The 22,307-nt window shown below is 43.8% G+C and overlaps 1 protein-coding gene across 9 annotated transcripts in view; it reads left to right on the top strand.

The window, feature by feature from the left end:
• The window catches only part of srcin1a (SRC kinase signaling inhibitor 1a), a 382,976-nt gene that overhangs the window by 96,220 nt on the left and 264,449 nt on the right, over positions 1 to 22,307 (top strand). For 7 of the 9 annotated variants that reach the window (XM_078529401.1, XM_078529403.1, XM_078529405.1 and 4 more), the window contains exon 4: positions 1,954 to 2,016. In XM_078529401.1, coding sequence (XP_078385527.1) covers positions 1,954 to 2,016 — 63 coding nt within the window. Of the gene's footprint in view, positions 1 to 1,953; positions 2,017 to 5,884; positions 7,040 to 22,307 lie in introns of those variants that run through there. The other 2 variants (XM_078529407.1, XM_078529406.1) reach the window with 1 other exon arrangement.

Below are 22,307 nucleotides of genomic sequence, written 5' to 3' on the forward strand. Positions count from 1 at the left end.
TCCCCAAACCTTTCAGTCACTCCATAAAACCTGCCTCCTTAACCATCTGTCTTAATATCCTCTTGTGTGGCTCAGTGTCTAATAAAGCTCCTGTGAAGCACCTTAAGACATTTTAACTGTGTTAAAGGCATTATATAAATGCTCGAGAGGCAAGAAAGGATCTCGTATTCAAACCGCAAAAGAAAAATCAATTAAGCTGCAAAAGGCCTATGGTTTATGTTCCAGAAATAACTGATCTTCTAGACCAGCAGTGGCTAACCTGACAATTTGGCCTACGAATGTCCAGATGTCCCCATTCCATTTGTTCTTATTTCTCATCAGCTGAATTTTGTGTGTTCAAAGATTTGGAGAGGCTTCTTCTTTACATTTTATGCCTCATTGGTGGATAAATGTAAAATCAGAACACTAGGTGAGCCAGTATCAGCAACTTGAAATATCTGCAGGTTAATGGGAACGTTAATTTAAACATTATACCTGGCATCCTAAGGATTGGTGCTTCATCTTGAAGCATTCCAGGAGCAGTAGATGGCACTACCTCAGGGTAGTGTCCTAGGCCCAACCATCTTCAGCTGCTTCATCAATGACCTTCCCTCTATCATAAGGTGGGGATATTCGCAGATGATTGCACAATGTTCAGCACTATTCGCGAGCTCTCAGATACTGAAGCAGTCCATGTCCAAATGCAGCAAGACCTGGGCAATATCCAGGCTTGGGCTGACAAATGGCAAGTAACATTTGCACCACACAAGTGCCAGGTAATGTCCATCTCCAACAAGAGAGAATCTAACCATCATGCCTTGATATTCAATTGCCATCACTGAATCCCCCACTATCAACATCCTGGGGGTTAGCATTGACCAGAAACTGAACTGGACTAGCCAGATCAGTTTTGAGGCTATAAGAGCAGGTCAGAACCGTGAAATCCTGCGGCGAGTAACTCAGCTCCTGACTCCCCAAAGCCTGTCCACCATCTACAAGGCACAGGCCAGGAGTGTGATGGAATACACTCCACTTGCCTGAATGAGTGCAGCTCCCACAACACTCAAGAAGTTTGACACCATCCAGGACAAAGCAGCCCGTTTGATTGGCACCCCATCCACAAGCATTCAATCCCTCCACTACTGATGCACAGTAGCAGCAGTGTGTACCATCTACAAGATGCACTGCAGGAACTCACACAGACTCCTTAGACAGCACCTTCCAAACCCACAACCGCTAACATCTAGAAGGACAAGGGCAACAAAGACACATGGGAACACTACCAACTGGAAGTTTCCCTCCAAGCCACTCACCATCCTGACTTGTAAATATATCGCCGTTCCTTCACTGTCACTGGGTCAAAATCCTGGAACTCCCTCCCTAACAGCACTGTGGATGTACCTACACCACACGGACTGCAGCGGTTCAAGAAGGCAGCTCACCACCACCTTGTCAAGGAAAATTAGGGATGGGCAATAAATGCTGGCCCAGCCAGCGATGCCCACAACCCATGAATGATTAAAAAAAAGTAAAGACTTGGACTGAATGCTGCAAAACCATGGTGAATTCTTCAGGATTCTTATGGGAAAAGGCGAGTGCTGATAATACTGGAGTTATTCACGGGAACATGCAGGGAAATCTCTTGAATTCCCCATATGGCCATTGGCACTGCTTATACACCACAGATGTTCTAGAAACATGTTCTGTTTTCAGAATAATGGACTCTACCTGTTGGAGATTTGACTGATATTAGATTCTGACTGGCACACTGAAAGCTTTTAGTTTGGAGGTAAAAGGAAGTACAATACTGCAAATATAATTTCTGGTCCCAGGACCTACATTTTGGATAACAGCAGGTAACTTAAATGGGTTTAATCTTTGAACATGGCCAAATGTAATGCTTTGTGTTTCTGTAGTTGAAGTTACAATGTTACCTGATCCTTTCTGCTTCAAAGTTTTGAATGTTTCTTACAGCAGGGCTTTGAATCCTGGAGTGCCTGCGAGTTCAGGGATGGAGGGAACAAGATTGAGGCTAAGGTAAGTGAGATTATTGTAAAACGAATGGGGACTGAAAGGAAAACTAGACTGGTGGTTAGAGGGAGCAACTTGATGTCATGTTGGGAGAAGTCGGGGAAAGTAACATCTGCACCAGGAAATATTGAAGTTCTATCAAGATCATAGCCCAAGGAGTGAAAAAGGTGGTTAGGGAAATATTGCCAAAGCCGTGTGAAAGAACTCCAGAATGGTATCTAGTGTGTTTGAAGCAGAAATATCAGCATTGAAGTTCTGCTTTCCTGTCCAGAACCTCAATGTTCAAACGTTTGTCAACCAAAAGATCATTGAGCACCGTGTAAATACATCCATGTAAATACACATGTAAATACACATGTAAATACACATGTAAATACATCCATGTAAATACATCCACATAAATTCATCTGGGTAAATTCATCTGGGTAAATTCATCTGGGTAAATGCATCTGTGTAAATATACCTTGTAAATACATCCATGTAAATACATCCATGTAAATGCATCAATATAAATACATGCATATAAATATATCCATATAAATACCTCCATGGCCCCTGATACCCTCCATGCCAAACTATGCCTCTCTACCTACTGCATGGCCCTTTGTAGCCCCATGCTAAATTCGTGTCAACCCATGCCCCCACACCACCCATTTCCCTTACACCTACCATGCCAACTCACCCAATGTCCACCGTGGGCAGACCTCAGGACCCATGCTGAAATGAAATAAAGATATTAAGTTTCTATTGATGAATTCACTATTTCAAAAATATACTCCTTTGACAAAAACTTATTCATTACATTTAACTTCATTTAGTCCCTTATAAAAACAAGCATTGGAATTCATAGTCCCACTTCAAAAAGCGTATAAACACTTGGAGCTGTCAGTGAAACTGTGTACTGACAGGCACCCCACTGTGATAATGAAAGGTTGAGAAATCAGTCATGCAGCACTAATCCTGTAATGATAACCCTCAGGCTTATGTCAACAGACAGAGTGAAATAGCAAGCACTGATTTTTTATAACACTGCCCGCAGATTTTTCAATTATTTAAAGAGCAGGAGTTATAAATACCTTGACAGCTCATTTTGACAGCTTGACAGTTCTCTTGACAGTTCCAATGAGTTTATGCACTATTTATGCACATTCATGTCTAATTTTAACAATCCCAAAGGGCATCTTACATTTCCCAAAGGGCACCTGACCTCCTCCAAAACTGTCAAGGGACCATATCCAAAAGGGCACCTAACCTCTCCAAAAGGATACCCCACCTCTCCACAGGACTCTGGCAGCTTTAGACCTTCTCCTACCAGGTCTAAAGTGCACAAGTCATGTTTTGGACATCCCATCAGCGAAAATCAGATTGCCTTGAGGTTGCACTTTAACATGTGCAGTTGCCTTCATGAACCATGGATATGCAATTTAGAACCTGCCCCATTCCCCCTTGTGAAAATAGTAGGTGCCATGTTTGTGGGCAGGACTTCCGGGTTCCGGCCTCCATCTTTCAGGCTCTCCATCTTTATGATAATTCAGACCCATGTGTTCACTCTGTTTCTAAATCCCTTCATTTCCCCCTCTCACTTTTAACTAATCTCTTAAAATATTGACATGATCTCCACTTCAATCTCTGATAGTACATTCCACCACCTCTATGTAAAAAAAAGTTTCTGCTACTCTCTCATAAATCTCTTACATTTAATCTTTTATCCATGTTCCTAATTATAAACCCTAAATTACTGGAAGCAGTCTGATTCTATCTACACCATCTGATCCCTTTGCAATTTTAAATAACTCTATCACTCTGTAACATCCTCTCTTTTAACAGAAACATCCCCAGCTTCTCACTACATAAACTCACTGACCTAATGTGGCTTCAGGTATTTAGCTCCTTTATACTGCTGGGCTCAGCATTTCCTCCGAGTCCAGATTCTTTTGATGTCATCAGCACTCTGGTTTAAACAATAACAGACGACATAATAAATTAAAGGATGTTCATTCTTCCTTGAAAATTTTCAACCAGAAGAAGTACCTAATGTTCTTGGCCTTTCCTGAGAACTTTGATCCCTGAATTCAGAGAACTCACAAACTTACGAAGGAAGCTTGGAGTAGTGTGTGTTTCTCTGCCTTTAAAAGAGGTGATTGCGAGGGGAATGCATGGAGTATTTTAAACTTATGTTCAAATCCCTCCAAGGCCTCGCTCCTCCCTACCTTTGTAACTTTTTCCAGCCCTATCACTCTGTAAGAACTTTATGCCTCTCCAACCCTGCCCTCTTCTACATCCCCCATTTCCTTTGCCCCAACTGAAGGGCACTGTTCCTGCAGCCATCTTAGGTCCTCAGCTTTGAATTCCCTTATAAAACCTCCCAGCTTATCCACTTCTCCCTCCTCCTTAAACACATCCCTAGAACTAACCTCACTAGTCCTATTGCCTCTACCTTCAGCTCAGTGTGAATTTTATTGTCTTGCTTTACGTTCCTGTAAAGTGCCTTGTGATATTTTACTATGTCAAAGGTGCTGTATAAATGCAAGTTATTGATTTATTTAATTAACAACCAGATTAGAGATGGTACATTTGGAAGTCGACTATAAACACAAGAACCAGTTGGGAACAAGAGTAGGCCATTTGGCCCCTCGAGCCTGCTCCACCATTCGATAAGATCATGACTGATCTGATTGTGGCCTCAACCCCATCTGCCTGTCTGCCCCCCGTATCCTTTGACTTATGGCTGAACTAAAAATGTAGGACAAAGGGTCAAAGTTTAACCTGGGAATAGGCAAAATTAGAATAAATATCAGGAAATGGCTCTTCGCATGAATCAGCAGATGGTAAAGACTTCTGGGTAGGACAGTGGAGGTGAGAACTCCTGGAAGTATGTAACAAACAATTGGATGCTCTGACTGGGGAGGAAAAATATAGCTGAGCCAAAGCGGCCTCCTACTCACTGACTATCCTGTAAACTGTTGTTGTTTAAAAAAATAGAGCCAACCCTTTCAGGAGTGAAATGCTTCTCCACATTAACGTTTGGAACACTCTTCCTCAAAACGATGCTGGATCAATTGTTTACTTTAAATCTGAGATTAATCATTTTTTTTGTCAGCTAAGATTATTAAGAGATATGGGACAAAGATGGGTATATGGAATTAGGTCACAGATCAGCCATGTTCCCATTGAATAACAGAACAGGTGCTAGAGGCTGAATGGCCTTCTCCTGTTCCTACAACCCTCTATTCTTCCCAAATATGCCTGGTTTGTTTGTGTGCTAAATTTCAGAGTGAAACAAAGTTGGTGCATGCTTTGTCAAACTTTCTGAATCAGTGGGTACAGGCACCATCCAACAAGATACTGAGCCAGCCAATCTCACAGTTCCGGGTTCAGTCCCTGATCTGTGCTCGGTTAGCTGGCCTCAAACAGGGCAAAGGTAACAATGCAGCCATTTGCCTTTGTCTTCTTGGGATAGGGAAAGGGGTGAAAACCAGCCAGTGCATCATTCTAACCATTATTCAGTGCTTCACCTTAGAAAATGTGTGTAAGTGGACATTTGGATGAGAACAGGATCAAAATTGGGTGGAAATGGACTGCAGCGGTTCAAGAAGGCGCCTCACCACCACCTTCAAGGGCAATTAGGGATGGGCAATAAATGCTGACCCAGCCAGCGACGCCCACATCCCATGAATGAATAATAAAATACCACCCACTGCAGGATAGCCCACTAACACTCACCTTCACGGTTCATATGAAGAATGGTTGTTTGGTCAAGGTATTAATGGGGTGACTGATGACTCTGATACTTGAACCCAGTGTGGGCCAGGACCTTCAGAGAAGAGAAGGAAAAGTTGAGAATTGCAAAAATTGCACTATGTAGTTTGTGGTATTGTTGTGGTTAGTCTCTCAATGATAACCATTCCCAATTTTTTTTTTAAAAAAAGCATCTCTCCCTCTCTGTTTATGTGTAAGCTCAACACTGGGACTACCATCTTCACCCGATGTGTCAGTTCAGATGGACAGAAGAAGCTTTGATTGTGATTTCTGAGCTGTTGACTTGACCCAGCTGTGATGAAACCACACACTTTTTAAAAAAGACCCAATGAGTTTTCTTTCCTGGTGTCATCTGCGGTTTTTCTCCTGGGTTGTCAGCAGCGCATCCCAGAAATCGATCTTAAATTCCTGGAGACTCCAGGGACAATCCTGGAGGATAGTCAACCCTAAGCAGTGACTGATGACAGGGTGAAGGCAGGGGGTTGCATTAAGCTGCTGATATCGATAGTACCGGAGGGAGAGGGAAGAGAGGGGGGTGATGGGGATGAATCGCTGATCACTGAGGGGGGTTGGCTGGCTGCAGAGCTGTGGCCTGAATCAGCTGATAGGTATATTCAGCAACCTCACATTGTGAGAAAGCTTAGTCACTCCTCCTGATGTAACCCATTGATGACGCCACCGGGATTCACCACTCATACAAAACAGATAAAATCCGAGAGTAAATAGGAGAGAAAAGGAAAGTTGGTCAATAATTTTATACCGAGCGGAAGGACAAAAAAAAAGGATAAATGAGCAGCACATCTAATTAAAGCCAGGATTGGATGGGGTGGGGTTAAAGAACTGAGCAGAGGGAGATAAATCAAGCTCTACTGCAAAGGCAGCTAAAAACGCAGAGGACTGCAGCTAAATGCTGTGCAGTAAAAAAGCACAGTGTGTGTATGTGTGAAGACAGGTGGAGTAGTGGTAACCATGGAGAGTGCTCAATTCCTTTTTTTAGGAATGCAGTGATATCACGTTGCAAAGGTCAGTATTGTGAAAGATATTCAGCGCCGACTTCCCGGGTGTGCCGTTAGCTCAATACAACACCACCGCCCCCCCCAACAAAAAGCTTCAGATGTTGTAAAGGGTCAAACACCACGGAAGTATTTTTTTTTTCCAAAGCGGCCTGGCAGACAGAATGCTCCGGTTGCCAGAGCGATCATTGTCACTCAGACGGATTCCTGTAGATGGCTGAACGGACTCTTTTAACACAATCCCTGTTGCTGTCCAGGTAAGATCTGGACTCACCTTAACTTCTCGACATGTTAGCTGTGTGTTCGAGCAAACCAACTTTGGCCCTTTCATGCTTGATTGCAGCTGTCGGTGGAATGACAGATCTTGTAGAAATTGTTCGCTTCACTCCAGCAGTGAAATTTTAAAAAAAAAAAGAACTGCTCCTTTGGGTGAGTGTCATTGTTGATTTAAAGGTGGACAGTCATTATTAATGATCATTAACATTATAGTTGTTAGCCCGGAGTGTGTCCTGTGAGACTGCTTCGGTCCCTGGGCAATGCTTCCAGTGACTTTACGAACAAACGGAGCAAAGTTTTGACAGTTTTGTGTAGCAGTTAGAACCCAGAACTTCTCTTGCAGCTCAGGGTTCAGCAGGTAACAGGTAGTCAGGGTAAGTGGCAATCTAATCCAAGGTGTTCCGTAGGTTTTTAGGTAGAATACTGGATATCTGGGGGCTGTGTCACAAATTGGAATCAAATTACCAAGTTCCGAATATTTATGTATGGAGTAAATTGCAGGCTGGAATCCAATTGAGCAATTTGAAGGGTCTACATGGGTATATGGGAGTGGATCACAGGCTGAAATCTAACCGTGGGATTCAAATAAGATTGTAAGCTGAGAATTGGTGTTTAGAACTGTCCTGAACCCTTAAATTTAAATTATTTGTACGTACACATAAAAACATAAATATATGCATTTGTGACAATGTACACATACCCCACATTTAATCAGTCTCAGGATACACCCTGACCACTGGCCTCAATATTTACAGAGAGGGTGTGGGGGACACCAGCACACAGCCTCATTCCTCCAATAAGTGGACACGTGAAGCCTCAACATGAACTTTGACTCTTGGGTTTTGAGACAGGGATCCTCTTGTAAATACACAGAAGCAGCAAGTGTTTCCCAACAATTAATGGCAGCACCTCATTAACATTCTTTTGTTCCATTTCCCATCTTGTTCAGCTGCCAGGCCAATGGACAGCCCAGCTGGCTCGGCGGGAGGGAATGCCAAAAGCAGTCAGGCACAGCTAGGACTCTGTGGGGGACAGTCCTTTGCAAGCGGGGTTGGAGAAAGATGGATGAGAGATCATTGGAGGCATGAGCGGGAGGCTTGCAATCGAGGCTGTGGAGGAAATGGGGAGGGAGGCTGGAGACTGGGGGCTGTGCAGAGGGAGGCTGGAGACTGGGGGCTGTGCAGAGGGAGGCTGGAGACTGGGGGCTGTGCAGAGGGAGGCTGGAGACTGGGGGCTGTGCAGAGGGAGGCTGGAGACTGGGGGCTGTGCAGAGGGAGGCTGGAGACTGGGGGCTGTGCAGAGGGAGGCTGGAGACTGGGGGCTGTGCAGAGGGAGGCTGGAGACTGGGGCTGTGCAGGAGGAGGGGAAAGCTGTGTAGAGGAAACACTCCTGCTCTTGGCACACAAGGAGCACTGAAACATCACCTTCCCCTGTGGCGCTATCTCCCTTTCACTGCTGGCTTTCCCAATCTTGGGAAATCGGGCTTCCAATTGCACTGTGAGAATCCTGATTTAAATATGTCAACAAAGGATCCACAGCGCGTTCCTCGGGCATCCAGATATCAGCCACCATGACAGAGGCAATGGCCACAGTGAGGGTGTAAGTTTTGTATTTAAGTCTTTAACCTCGTCCTCCCCATGACCCTCCTGCCTGTCAGTGGCGAGGCTATGGGAGAGGTAATATTGAGGCCGTAGTGCCATTTGTTTACACAGGTTGTTTAAGGATTCCCAAACCACCAGCTCTATGTTTATTGAGAATTAACTTGCAGTTGATTACTACATATGCTGTGTCTGCTATATACACAGAAACAAGAATCTGGGTCTCTTTGACATAGGATATGATGAGTTCTACAGCCTTTGCAGCATCTTTGCTGTAAAATAATTATAATGTTCTAACTAGATCCTGCTGTTCTTGTCACCTTGTTTGGTGTAATTTACATACAGTAACGCCTTTATTACTAGGAGTTAGTGGTTGCTTTGTCCAGGGAGTATTTTGGAAAATAAAATATCCTTTTGTGTGGCAAGTCTTAAAGATCGTGGCAGAGTTTGTTACGTGACAGAAAGTTTGTGCCTGAAGTCCATAGTTATGTTGTACAATTGGAAGGAAAGGCCAGTGTCATGGAGGCCTCCATGTGGATGTTGGATAACATTTCCTGTTTATGTTACTTTCAAGAGGGATCTTGCCTCAATTACCTTTTAAAGGGCCAGTCTTATTATTAAGACTGCCATTGCTTTGAGGAATAAGGTTATTTATTGGGTGTACCCATTCTCCTACTGAGATTCTGATCTGAGCACTGCTGTAGGGTTATGCCAAGCTAAGAGACCATCCAGAGTGAGGGTCCTGGCGATCTGCAAAGATATAGCCTGCCTGCAGTCTGGAGAGATTATCATAGAATAGGGAAGGCAAAGTTTGGATGGAAAGGAAATTCTGAGCCTCAAACATACCCTCAAGTAACAGAATATTTCTTTATATGTGGCAGAACGGAATACAGGGATAAGTGGATTGTCCCATGTTGATAGACCTATATTCCCTAGCATTGAGATGAATGAGAGGTGATCTCATTGAAATATATGAAGAAATTTGTTTGGAGTGGTGCTATGCAAACTTACATTGATTCCCTTGGGCAGGCAGTGCATATTTCACAACAAAAACAAAAACAAAAATACCTGGAAAAACTCAGCAGGTCTGGGCAGCATTGGTGAAGAGGAGCACAGCTGACATTTCGAGTCCTCATGCATATTTCACTACTGACTTACTGATAAGGTGTTCTTCAATAACATCAATGGAGCATTTGCTGTGTAAACAACTTTCTCCTCATAAAGTTCTTAAGAGACTTGACAGAGTAGATGCTGAGAGGTTGGTTCCCCTGGTTAGGGAGTCTAGAACCAGGGGTCACAGTCTCTGGACAAGAGATCGACCACTAAGGACTGAGTTGGGGAGAAATTCCTTCACTCTTTGCTCTGAATCTTTGGAATTCCCTACACAGAGAGTCATAGATGGGCAGTCATTGAATATATTCTGAGATCGACAAGTATTTGGATACAAAGGGGATCTCGGGATATGGGGATAGTTCAGGAAGGTGGAGTTGAGGTAGAAAATCAGCCATGATCTTACTGAATGGTGGATTAAGCTTGGCCTACTCCTGCTCCTATTTCTTATCTTCTTATGCAATACAAGGCAGAGAAAATTATGGTCAAACTGTACAGGACTTTGATCAGACCACATCTTGTGTATTGTGTTCACACCTGTCTCCAAGACCCAAGGGAGACATTCAAGATTGGAGGGAGAGTGCAGAGATGATCCAGGATCCCCAGTGTTAAAGATCTGAAGAAATTTGGGCATTTCTAAGTTGAAAGGAGTTGTCTGAGAGATGGTATTATAGAATTATGTGAGTTTAAGGAGTGGAAAAGGTACATCTGAAATATTTCTGTAAACTAAATTGGAAAGGTAAAGCAAGTAGCAGTTTCAAACTAGTAAAAGATAAATTAGGGACTGATATCAGCAAGTCCTATTCACACAGAGAGTGAACAATGCAGCAAATGGACTTCCAGATACAACAGTACAGTTGAAAACTCTGGAAAATAAGAAGCGATTGGATACTGCAAGATTGAATGCTGCAACAGGGAATGCTCAGGAGTTTTTGGTATGGATCAATGAAGGTGGGCCTAATGGTCGTCTTCATGTGTAATTATCTGGTGGCCACGTGTTATTGAGGTCTTTAGGTTCATTGCTCCCCTTTCCCCACCAACACCATCACCATCACCATGAGTTAATTCTACTTCTGATATTCAAAACATTTCTAAGCTGAGTGCTGAGTGCATTAACAGGGGAACAGAGTTTGAGAAGTCCCAGAATCTCTCAGCATGAGGAAGCAACCAATTTCCAAATAACGAGGTAACATTGGGTCAGAGATTGCATCTTGTGGAGTGTGCATTCTGTGTAGTGAAAAGAGGAATTCTCAAGAAGTCGATAGATGCTATGATCGCAGCTTTGTAGGTTCTGCTCGGATTGATGAGTTAAATGGTTTTCCTCGTGTGTATTCATTCATCTTGTGATCTGTATCTTCAGCGCTTTCACAAACCAAAAAAGGACTTGCATTTATACAGTGTCTTTCATGATTGGGGCGTTGTTTAGCTCAGTTGGCTAGATGGACAGTGTGTGTGATGCAGAATGAAGCCAACATTGTGGGTTCTGTCCCTGTACTGGTGGTTCAAGGCCTGCCTCCTCACCTTGCCCCAGGCTTGCAAAGTGGCACCCTCAAACTATATGTAACCAATTCTCTCTGTAATGGAGAGAGATGCCTACAGTCCTTTGTGGACTCTGGCTAATTACCTTCATGGCTACAAGATGTTCCAAAACACTTAACAGCCAATGAAGTACTTTGTGAAGTGTAGTCACTCTTGTAAACATGACAGCAATTTGTGAACAGCAAGATCCCACAATCAGGTATTAGATAATCTGTTTCCCAGTGATGGTGATTGAGGGATAAATATTAGCTAGGACACCAGGGACAGCCGTCCCACAGCTCCTGCTCAAAGCTGTGCCCTGGGAATTTTTAATTAAACACCTGAGAGGACGGATGAGCCTCTTTTTTTCAAAATTTATTTGTTCACGGGATGTGGGCATCACTGGCTGGGCCAGCATTTATTGCCCATCCCTACTTGCCCTCGAGAAGGTGGTGGTGAGCTGCCTTCTTGAACCGTTGCAGTCCATGTGGTGTAGGTACACCTACAGTGCTGTTAGGGAGGGGGTTCCAGGATTTTGATCCAGCCTCATCCAAAAGAAGCACCTGAAACAGTGCAGCACTCCTTCAGTGGGTGTGTCCGCTGTGTTTTTTGTGCTCATGTCTCTGGATTGGGACTTGAACTGATGGTTTCACTCAGCAGCGAGAGTGTTGAGCCACAGCGAACACCTTTTATGCTCACGAGCTCCATTTTAATAAGAGAGAAAAATAAGTTAGAAAGGAAATTCGGTTATGAAGGATTTGCCATGCAGTGGCGCTGCCAATGGTCTTCCTCGTCATCAGCTGTCCCTTGGAATCAAGGATGACATCCATCAGGAGCCCAATTCTGGATCCATATGTTCTTCCGCAGTGGGGGCATGCTGTTGCGCAGAGGCTAGCCCCCTCCCAGTTCAGGGTGAGCAGAGGGCACCCTGAAGGGGACTTCTCAATCGCAGGTGTAACAGCCAAAAGGAACCCCTGACCCAATACAGGTGCCTGAAAACCGCCACACATTCGCTGCCTGTGTTTGGGATCTTGGCTAGGGGCCTCCAGGTATCACAGCCCTGCCCCTGTCACCAATCCTCCATCACCACAGGGCTTTTCGCTTGACGGAGGCTTGCGCGTGGCATAGTTTAGCGTGGGGGCTCCAGTACGCTGCCAGGTTCCACGTGGTCTTGGTGGCTGGTGGATGGTCAGTGGCATGGTGGACCATGATGACTGGGGCAACTTCCCCATTGCAACTTTTTTCCCCTTCGCAGCCGTTGGGGGCGCAGCCTCCTCCGTCTACTCTGCTGTTGAGGATCTTCTTAGATCATTCTTTGTCTGGAACCTCTCCCTCGACCTTACCACCATGGGAGACCCTACCAGGAGCGAGAGCTCCAGACTGCGTCGCTCTTGGGTTCACGGGGATATGCAAGCCTCTCCACCACGGCAACCTCGGAATGGAATGGTCTTCCTAGAATTTGGTAACACCGCAGCCTCATAGACAAACTGCTAGTTCTAGAAGAGTGGAAACCCTCCAAACACAGTAGCATGGGCCACATCCTAGACATCCTTTGCCCCACTATTGACAGCGTGCCTTCAGCTGCCTTGTTCCCAAGCGCGGTACTTCCTTTCCTAAACTTAAACCTCTCCACACCTCTCTCTTCCATTAAGAGCATCCTTTAGCCTTCCATCTTTAACCAAACTTTCAGTCACCTCTCCTGATCTCTCCTCCTTTGACTCAGCATCATCTTTTTTGTCAAATAGCGCTCCTATGAACCACCTAGGGATGGTTTTCTATCTTAAGCACAATATATGCAAGCCTTTATTGTAAGTATAGACTACAATGCAGGCTGCCATGATGTTTTACCTCTTGCTAAGCTGTACTCTGGTGAAGTTTCAATGGATCAGTTGTGGGTGATGATATTGTATCAGGCTGTTTGCCCAGTTTCCAGTTTGTTGTTCCTGACTCTGTATAATCTATCTTGCAATATAAACAAGGGCGACAGTGTGTTGTGTTATATCATTGTTGGGGTTACTAATTATCTGGTATGAACTGTTAAAAGGAAGAACTTATTTCATTATATGGTTTTAAGAGGTTACACATTCAGCAGTTTACTAACTCCCAATGATGTACAATCTTCATAGTCCAAGTAATTGACAAAAACAATCCTGTAGATTAATACCTCTAGTCTGGACCTATTTGCTTCATTGCAGCATTGGCCCAAGTCTCACTGTGTTCTTAATGTTGTGTTAGTGACGCACTCCATTATTGATGTGAACATTGGCCATCAAGTTTAGAGGATTAAAAGCAAAGAACTGCGGATGCTGGAAAATCAAAAACCAAAACAGAAACAGAAATACTTGGAAAAACTCAGCAGGTCTGGCAGCATCGGCGGAGAAGAGCACAGTTGACGTTTCGAGTCCTCATGACCCTTCAAGGGGGAAAACCCTTAAACCAGCTTATATTTCACCCCTATCCTATTTTTACTTAGTTCTGTTGAAGGGTCATGAGGACTCGAAATGTCAGCAAGTTTAGAGGATTATTGACTATTTCAGTGCCCTCCTGGCTGTCCTCCCATATTCCACCCTACATAAACTTGAGGTCATGCAAAATGCTGCTTCCTATGTTCTAACTCACACCAAGCCCTGTTCCCCTTTTACTCCTGTGACCTACATCAACTCCTAATTTTGATTTTAAAATTCTCTCATCGTTGTTTTCAACTCCCTCCCTGCTCACCTCTCCCTGTCCCTGTGATCTCCTCCAGCCCCACAATCCCCGGAGGTATCTTTGCTCATCTAATTTTGGTCTCTTAAGCATCCCGAGTTTTAATTGCTCCACTGTTGGTGGCTGTGTCTTAAGGGGTCTAGCCCCTAAGCTCTGGAATGCCTTCTCTAAACTGCTCCACCTCTCTAACCTGCTTTCCTCCTTTAAGACACTTCTTAAAACCTAACTCTTAACCAAGCTTTTGGTCATCTGACCCATTATCTCCTTATATGCTTGGTGTCATATTTTGCTTTATAACATTCCAGTGAAAGTCCTTGGAATGTTTTATGACGTTAAAGGCTAGAATATATTTATAAGATATTGTTGCTGATTAAGAGATACACTGTGAGTTGTGAATCTCCAGAACTTGGTTGATTTGTTACAAACAAACAGCATCTCCAGTTCCTCATTATTTTTAACCATCTGTTGGATTTTGATGTTAATTGCCTATTAAACTCACAGCAGAAAGTTAGGGATCATATGTAACAGCACAGATACAACGTTAATGATAGGTTAATTGATAACGATTGCCAATCAACATTTCCAGACCAGGAAAGGAACTATTTCAAATGTTGAGTCTTATTCCTGCAGAGAATAAATTCCTAGAGATTTAAAATATTTTCAATTTTATATATTTTAATTGTTTTCTTGCTCTTTTCTGTTTCTCTTTTTCTCTTTCTTTACCTTTCTTTATTTCTCTTTCTGTTTCTGATTTGATGTTAATTCGCCCCATTTTCTTGTCCATTGTTCCTGATTCCTTCTCTATCCTTAATTGTCATTGGTTAATCAGACAGACTCATAGTCCTATCATTTCCTAAATTCCTGGATGCCCTGTTGTCCTCACTGTGCCACTGGCCATTAGTTCACACTCCGGCAAGTTGCTGCACAGATATCTTTCAAGCTGAAGGGTGCAGGAAGAAGTCTAATAGGGGAACGGTAAATGATGTCCAATTCCAGCAAGATCTGGCCTGTTAATGCAATGCGACTCGTATTATGAGAATGTCTCAATTTTGAAACAGGGCAGAACTGCAATAATAACAGCTGTTAGCGTCAAGGAAACCTTGGGACTGAGATCGCTTATCAAAAAGAATGCAATGTATTTTTAAAAGTCGGGCTCATTAATATTTTAAATCTAAATGGGTGGAGCCTCCTTATCTAATTTTAAAATGGAGTCATTCTGGTTTAAATAAAACCCTGCTCTTTAATTTTGCTGTCAATATTCAGTCTGTTGTAGACTCTATCAGTTCACTGAACCTCCCTGATAGTGATCGGTCACCCGGGAGAGTACATTACTGCTTATTGCACTTCCAGCAAGGCGCTTCAAGAGCAATTTCCTGTTTGGAATGAGTGACCCCTGACCTTTGTACAGTTTTGGGATTACTTACAATGAAGGGTGAAATTACCTTCTTGGGGAAAAAAAGAGGTTGACCTAGGTTAAAGGTGGAGCATTTCCACAATCAGGCAGCAACATTTTTTTTGTTGTCTGGAAGGGGTTTGTGGCCCTAAAATTGGGACAAATGAGTGGTCACTGTGTCCCATCTTTATCAATAATAGTTAATCAAATCTTATTGTCCAGATGTTTCCCCTTTAAGGGAGAGATGGAAAGGCACCATTGAAAAATCTTTCCAGAATTAACGAGCTGGTAGTGGGAGCGGGGCAAGTTCCCAGCTCAGCCCACCCACCTTGGGAGAAAGTGCCAGCAAAGACAGGATTTGCATTCCCGGGGTGGGGGGGTGGGGGAGGGGGCAGGCGCAGGCTGGAGTGGGGCCAGCCAACCTGGGAAGAAGTTTGGAGGCAGCCACAGGGGCTGCCGGGTGCGGAGGTGGTCTGTTTAAAAGGCCCCCCTCAGTGCTGTGGGATTCCGTCCCAGTAAAAATAAAAGCAGTTCTCACCCCTCACGTCCCACACACTCCCCATGTCCATTCATGCCACCTCATGTCCTCCACCTACCCCCTATGGCCCCTCATGATCCACATACCAAGCTATGGCACTTCCAAGCCCATTCACCCACTATACACTGTATAGAACCAATTAGCCCTCTAGTGACAATAGGATGTGTAAAAGAAGCTTTAAAAACAGTCATTCATTGATAACTTTCAACTTCCTTAAATAAAAAGTCATTTTTACTACAGGCCAATAAAAGTGTCAATCATCTAGACACTTTTAAACATCAGTAGCAGAAAATACAAACACCTGAAACCTCTTTATCTTATCTAACTAAACATGGTGAAATTGACATCATCGGTCAGGGAGCAAAGTTGTTAATCAAGGAATGTTTTTTCCCTGGGGCTCTGGTGTTCCAGTACTAAAATAAATGAGTGGGCTCTCAGCCAAGAATGCATAATGAGGCTTGGCTGAGAGCCCAGAAATCCATTAGAGTACTGCAACACCTGAGCCCCAGGGAAAACATTGCTTAATCGTCAACTCTGGCTCTCTGATCTATGCTGTCAATTTCACAATGTTTATTTACACAAGATAAAGAAGTTTCAAGTGTTTGCATTTTCTGCTACTGATACTTTAAAGGGCCTGGACTTTTATTGCCCTGTAGTAAGAAGGTTTTTTTTTAAGGAAGTTGAAAGTTATCAACGAATGACTGCTTTTTTTTAACACACCCTAACGTCACTATAGGTTTCATGCTTTCTATACAGTGTATAGTGGGTAAATGGGCATGGAAATGCTATATGTTGGCATGAGGGGGCCAAAGGGGTTGTGTGGGGGGCACGCTTGGCATGGGGGATCATGTGGGATGGGTGGGGAACATGCCATGGCATGGGGAGTCATGAGGAGGACCTTTTGAACTTTTAAGAGGTTCCCTCATGCAGACTATGATTCATGATATCTCTAAGGCGCCATGAACCATGACTCTTTGAAAAGCTGGCCCAACTCCATGAAAATTGTGGAGGATTGGCACAAGGCGACTTGATTGAAACATATAAGATCCTGAGGGGTCTTGACAGGGTGGATGTGGAGAGGGTGTTTCCTCTTGTGGAAAAATCTAGTACTAGGGGTCGCTGTTTAAAAATAAGGGGTCGCCCATTTAAAACAGAGATGAGGCGAAATTTTTTTATTCAGCGGATCGTAAGCCTTTTGAATTCTCTCTTCCCGAAAAGGTGGTGGAAGCAGAGACTTTGACTAATTTTAAGACACAGGTGGGTAGATTCTTGGTAAGCAAGGGGTTGATAGGTTATTGGGGGTAGGGTGGGATGCAGAATTCAGGTTACTGTGAGATCAGCCATGATCTTTATAAATGGCAGAGCAGGCCCGAGGGGCTGAATGGTCTACTCCTGCTCCTTGTTCGTAGGTTCATATATACCTATCCCCACAATGGAGCCAGCCAGGTCAGGAAAGCAGGGTGCGGTATCGCGGCCCCAACCAGCCCACACCCTTAAAAGGCACTCCCAAACCTTGGAAACCCTGGGAATGGGGTTGGGAATCCCATGATTGGGATCTGTCAACATTTTTAAAAGGGCTCCAAAGTCATCCTGTCTTGGCGAAAATTCAGTTCAATAACTTAAAAATGTACTCGCACACAAAGCATTGCTCAATACTATGGCAAATTAACTGTGCATGTTGCACAACCTCAAATTGTATTGTGATCAATTGTAACCATTGACCTCTTGAAGCTCTGGAGATGCAGATTTTGTGCTATTCCCTCTTCATGAACTTTTGAGTGCAGAGTGAGTGAATCAGCTGATGCTGAAACAGCTGAATGGTGCCAGTCTTGTACAATTCCAGGCGGGGTGCAGGGTACAGAGTGGGCGGGGAGAAGGAATGAGGAGTCATTTGAGATTTTCTTCACTCTGATTTAGAAAATGAGTGAACTAGAAACGAGGACATGATGCGGGGAATTGAAATGGTGTGGTTTTCCTGCGCTGTTTTCTTCTTAAAGGGGTACTGCTGCCTTCATGCATGAAAACCCTTGATTCTCACTCCCCTAAAAAAATTCCCATGATCTCTCACCTCTGATATTTTTGTAGCTCTCTCTCTCAAACCTTTGCCCTAACTTACCTGCCCTTAAAAACTATCTCCTTGAAGATGCCTTTGGTTTCCTCCCAATCAGTGAATAATGTCGCAACACTGAAATCATGTGTGTGGCCCCAGCCCACCCCGCAATTCTTCTTGTTTCTAGCTCATTGACCTCCTTATCCTCTGGAAATCAGTTAAACACTGTTCAGAATACCTGCCGTAGAATAAATACAAGTTCCTGCTCGTGTTGCTATCTTAATCATGACATCATGTACAGGCAGTGCAATCATGCATTTGATGATGTGCAATAGCATTTAGCATTTAAATGCACATGCTCGCACATACACAGACACACACACACACACACAAAGACACAGGATTTCAGTGTTTGTGAAATGTTTTTCAGGCAATAAAGAAATGACACACTGCTTTAAGATGTACCCATGAACAGGCTCCCACCTCTACCAGCAGCTCCAAGCCTTCAGAAACACTGCAGTTTGTTACTGGCATTATTTACTGATTCGCTGACTCAGAGAATGTGCTGACGTTTCTTTTGGAGTGTCGCAGATGTGGCTGTGATACTGGAATGGTTCAGTGTTCCGGGTAGGCCTTGATACCAGAGGGGATCGGTATCTGGGACACTGCAGGAATTTAGAGCTTTTCAAGGCTAATTTCCTGGACCTGCCAACAGTGCCTCTCACAGGAGATACCACCTGCTCACCCCAATCCGAAACTCCCTTACACCAAACATTTCTAGCTATCACTGGTTAATTGGTCAGACTTCTATTTTTTTTAAAAATTTCCCCTCAATTATGTTTTCAAAAGTCCTGGTATCTAATCATCACCTCCTTTTGGCACAGCCAAGCTGAAGCCACTGTTGTCACCGTGCCCTGCCACCCTTAGGTGCTATTTGTGGCTAGGCTCCTACAGGAGTGCAGAACCATGCCACTCAAAATGTTAGTAGGTTTAAGGTGAAATGGGTTGACAACCATATTAAGATAGTAGATGGTGACTGAAGCTAAGTGCAAAAATCACCAACATTCATTGCCAGACCTGGTTACAACATGTTTGGTACTAACCTAGTACATTGAAAACTTTTTTTTGTATTTTATATAAACTAAACATGGGGCAAATTGGATTCTACAAGTAAAAGCATCTGTTTTACTTTTGCGCAGAAAGGCTACCGCAGCCCTCTGCCATGCAACTGCACATCTCATTAAATCTCCAAAAGTTTTGGCCCTTGAATCTGTCTGTGTGTGTTTAGCAGCAGTGAAGTTTTACACAGAATCTGTACGACTCTACTTGCTCAAGAGAAAAATCAATAATCACCGGCACTTTTAGTCTTAGTTTTCCCCTCTTCCCTTAACTAAATACAGAATATTTCAGCTCCACAAAGATCATCTGTGCTGCCCCACTTTAAACACAAGTCACTATTTGGAAGATGACTTTGTGGTTTTCTGTATTAAAGAAATCGCCTTTCAAACTGTATAGTGCCCTGGTGTGACCCTGAGTGTCCTGCATCCATTTCTGGGCACTGAGGCACAGAGAGTCATTGAATGATACAGCACAGAGAGTGGCTACTTGGCTCATTGTGCCCCTGCTAGCTTGTGTCAATTATCTTAAAATTTGTCCCCTCTCGTTAGTGACCCATCTGCCATTAGAAACAGTATCCCCTTATTTACTCTATCAAAACCCTTGCACCGCTATAGAATCTTCCCTTAATCTTCTCTGCTCTATGGAGAGCAACACCAGCTCTCCACATAAGGGGACCTTACCCACAAGATAAGATGGTTAATGCTATGGAAAATTCACAGGACCATTCTGGAGTTGGTGGTGAACTGATTGCACCAAATCATTGCAGAATAAACTCCAGAGGGAGGCTGCCTTGCTTGGGCTTGACACCAACGGCAGTCCATGTCCAGTTTCTAGCTCGATTTAAACACTGCACATTGGGGTTCATTGGAACTCTGCACTCTCTATAAACTTACTTAATGAAAATATTTTGAGAAAGTGGATATTCCTGTTCAGCGAAAGGCACAACAAACTCCTTTAATTCACAGAAGGCAAAAGAAACAAGGCTGCGAATTGTAAATCGATTGCATATCTGCCAATTGAAGAAGACCACCAACAGCAACTGGTGGGACCTTTAATCCAAGGAAGTAAATTGTAGTTGCAAACGTGTGTGCTTGAAAACTGGTATTAATCTCAAGCTGACATTAGTTTTGAGCTGGCACTATTAGGACTTGCACTAGGTTTATGCCGGCCTTAGTCACAGGCTGGCACTGGTTGTGGTTAGTCACTGGCTGTGGACTTGCATTAGTAATAGGCTGGCAGTAGTTGAGGGTGTCAGACATGACCTGACCTTAGCCACAGGCATTGTTCCCACTACACTGCGTGAGTGTGCAGTCATGCAGCAACCTGGAAGGTACTTTGCACAGGTCTTCTTCTGGGCTAGACACCATGCGCTCATACAAAAAACTAAAGGTTCCACACATTGAATAAAACTGGCCGTACACTACAATGAAACTTTACAATAGTGTTGGTCACACGCTGGTGGTATTTAGTTGCAAAGTCACAGGCTGGCCATAGTGGGGCCATTAGTTAGTTGGTGAATTCACAGGCTGGGGTTAGCACTAGTTGAGGGCTGTCCTTATTTTTCAACTTTACAAGCCACTTGGCAAGCAAAGCTGTTCAGCTCATGCAGATACATTGAGTCAGTTAAGACTGAACACTAAACTCCCTCAACCCAGTGACATAAACTTTATCTCTTTTGTTTTCATGGCAATGAAGCCTTTCCAATTAAACAGCGAGCACTGAAAGAATTTGCACTGCTTAAGGACTCTTTGGAATTTCATTCCTGGATCAATTTGTTGCTTTTCCATATACTTAGGTTGAGAAGGAACAGGTTTGTATTAAGTGTTAGGGCCTTTTTTTGTTCTTTACGGAAGTTCTCCACAGTGGCCGTTATTAGTGTGGTGGTTTGGGAACCATCTTCCTTTCAACTGTGACCATCTGCAGAGTTCCTATGGCGTTGAACGAGCTGGAGTCAAGTTCTGTTTTTGTTCTGAAGCCAAAGACAGTGACTGGAATCTTGTGAAGCTGATGGGGGTCCTGCATCACGTCTTTTCGGGAAGGTCTGCCACATCATGTGCCACTCAGGCACTTGGCATGCCAGCGGTGGGCTTTTCCCCGGGATCAAGGACCACGAGCAGAAGTCCCACCCACCGAGAGCTGCCAGCCAGTCAGAGGCCAACAACTCTATTTAGTGGCAACGCCACCAGGGAGGTGATGGCTGCTGCCGGTATGACACCCAGTCAAGGCTGAGCATCATCGCTGGATCCCAGGCCAAGGATGAGTGATGATAGGAGACTGAGGTCAGTAGCAAGTGCAGGTGTCTATCAGGGCAGAAAGGCCACTTTCTTATTTTGCCTGGTGACTTTGCCTCCGGTTTCTAACAGACTGACCTGATATAAACACAGAGAATGTAAGAGACATTCTACAAACTGGCACCATGCTCTTCCAGAAAACAGATCTCAGCATTTGTTGCCATTATTATCTTTTCTCAAAGGCATTCACAAGTTAGTTGGAATGCAATGATCGTTATGCTGAGAGATCAAATTCATTTAAATGAACCCACATGACCTTCGGAACGAAAATAAACAGTGTTTTATTTGAATTTATTTTGGTGTGTATTCCTCAGTTTCTGTGTCACCAAGCCACAAACTCTCCCAAACTATCTGAAGACCTTGGAGGTACATGATGTCATTGATCTGACAACTGGCAAATGGAATGTTGTTGTTTGTTGCAAGGGGAATGGAATATAAAAGTAGTGATGTTTTTCTACAGTTGTCCGGGGTGTTGATGAGACCACATCTGGAGTACTGTGTATTGATTTGGTCTCCTTATTTAATAAAGGAAAGAATTGCATTGGAAGCAGTTCAGAGAAGGCACCCAACTGATTCCTGGGATGAGGGGGGGGGGACGACGTTATTTTATGAGGACAGGCTGGGCTTGTATCTATTGAAGTTTAGAAGATTTAGAGGTGATCTTATTGAAACATGTAAGATCCTGAGGGGAATTGACAGGGTGGATGCTGAAAGGATGTTTGACCTTGTGGGAGAGACTAGAATTAGGGGACAAGGTTTAAAAATAAGGGGTCTCACATTTAAGACAGAGATAAGAATTTTTTTCTCTCTGAGGGTCGTGGGTCTTTGGAATTCTCTTCCCCAGAGACTGGTGGAGCATGGTCATTGAATAGTTTTAAGGCAGAGATAGATAGATTCTTGGCTAACAAGGAAGTCAAAGGTTATCG

The sequence above is a fragment of the Cetorhinus maximus genome, chromosome 25, assembly GCF_964194155.1.
Source record: "Cetorhinus maximus chromosome 25, sCetMax3.hap1.1, whole genome shotgun sequence".
NCBI lineage: Eukaryota > Metazoa > Chordata > Chondrichthyes > Lamniformes > Cetorhinidae > Cetorhinus > Cetorhinus maximus.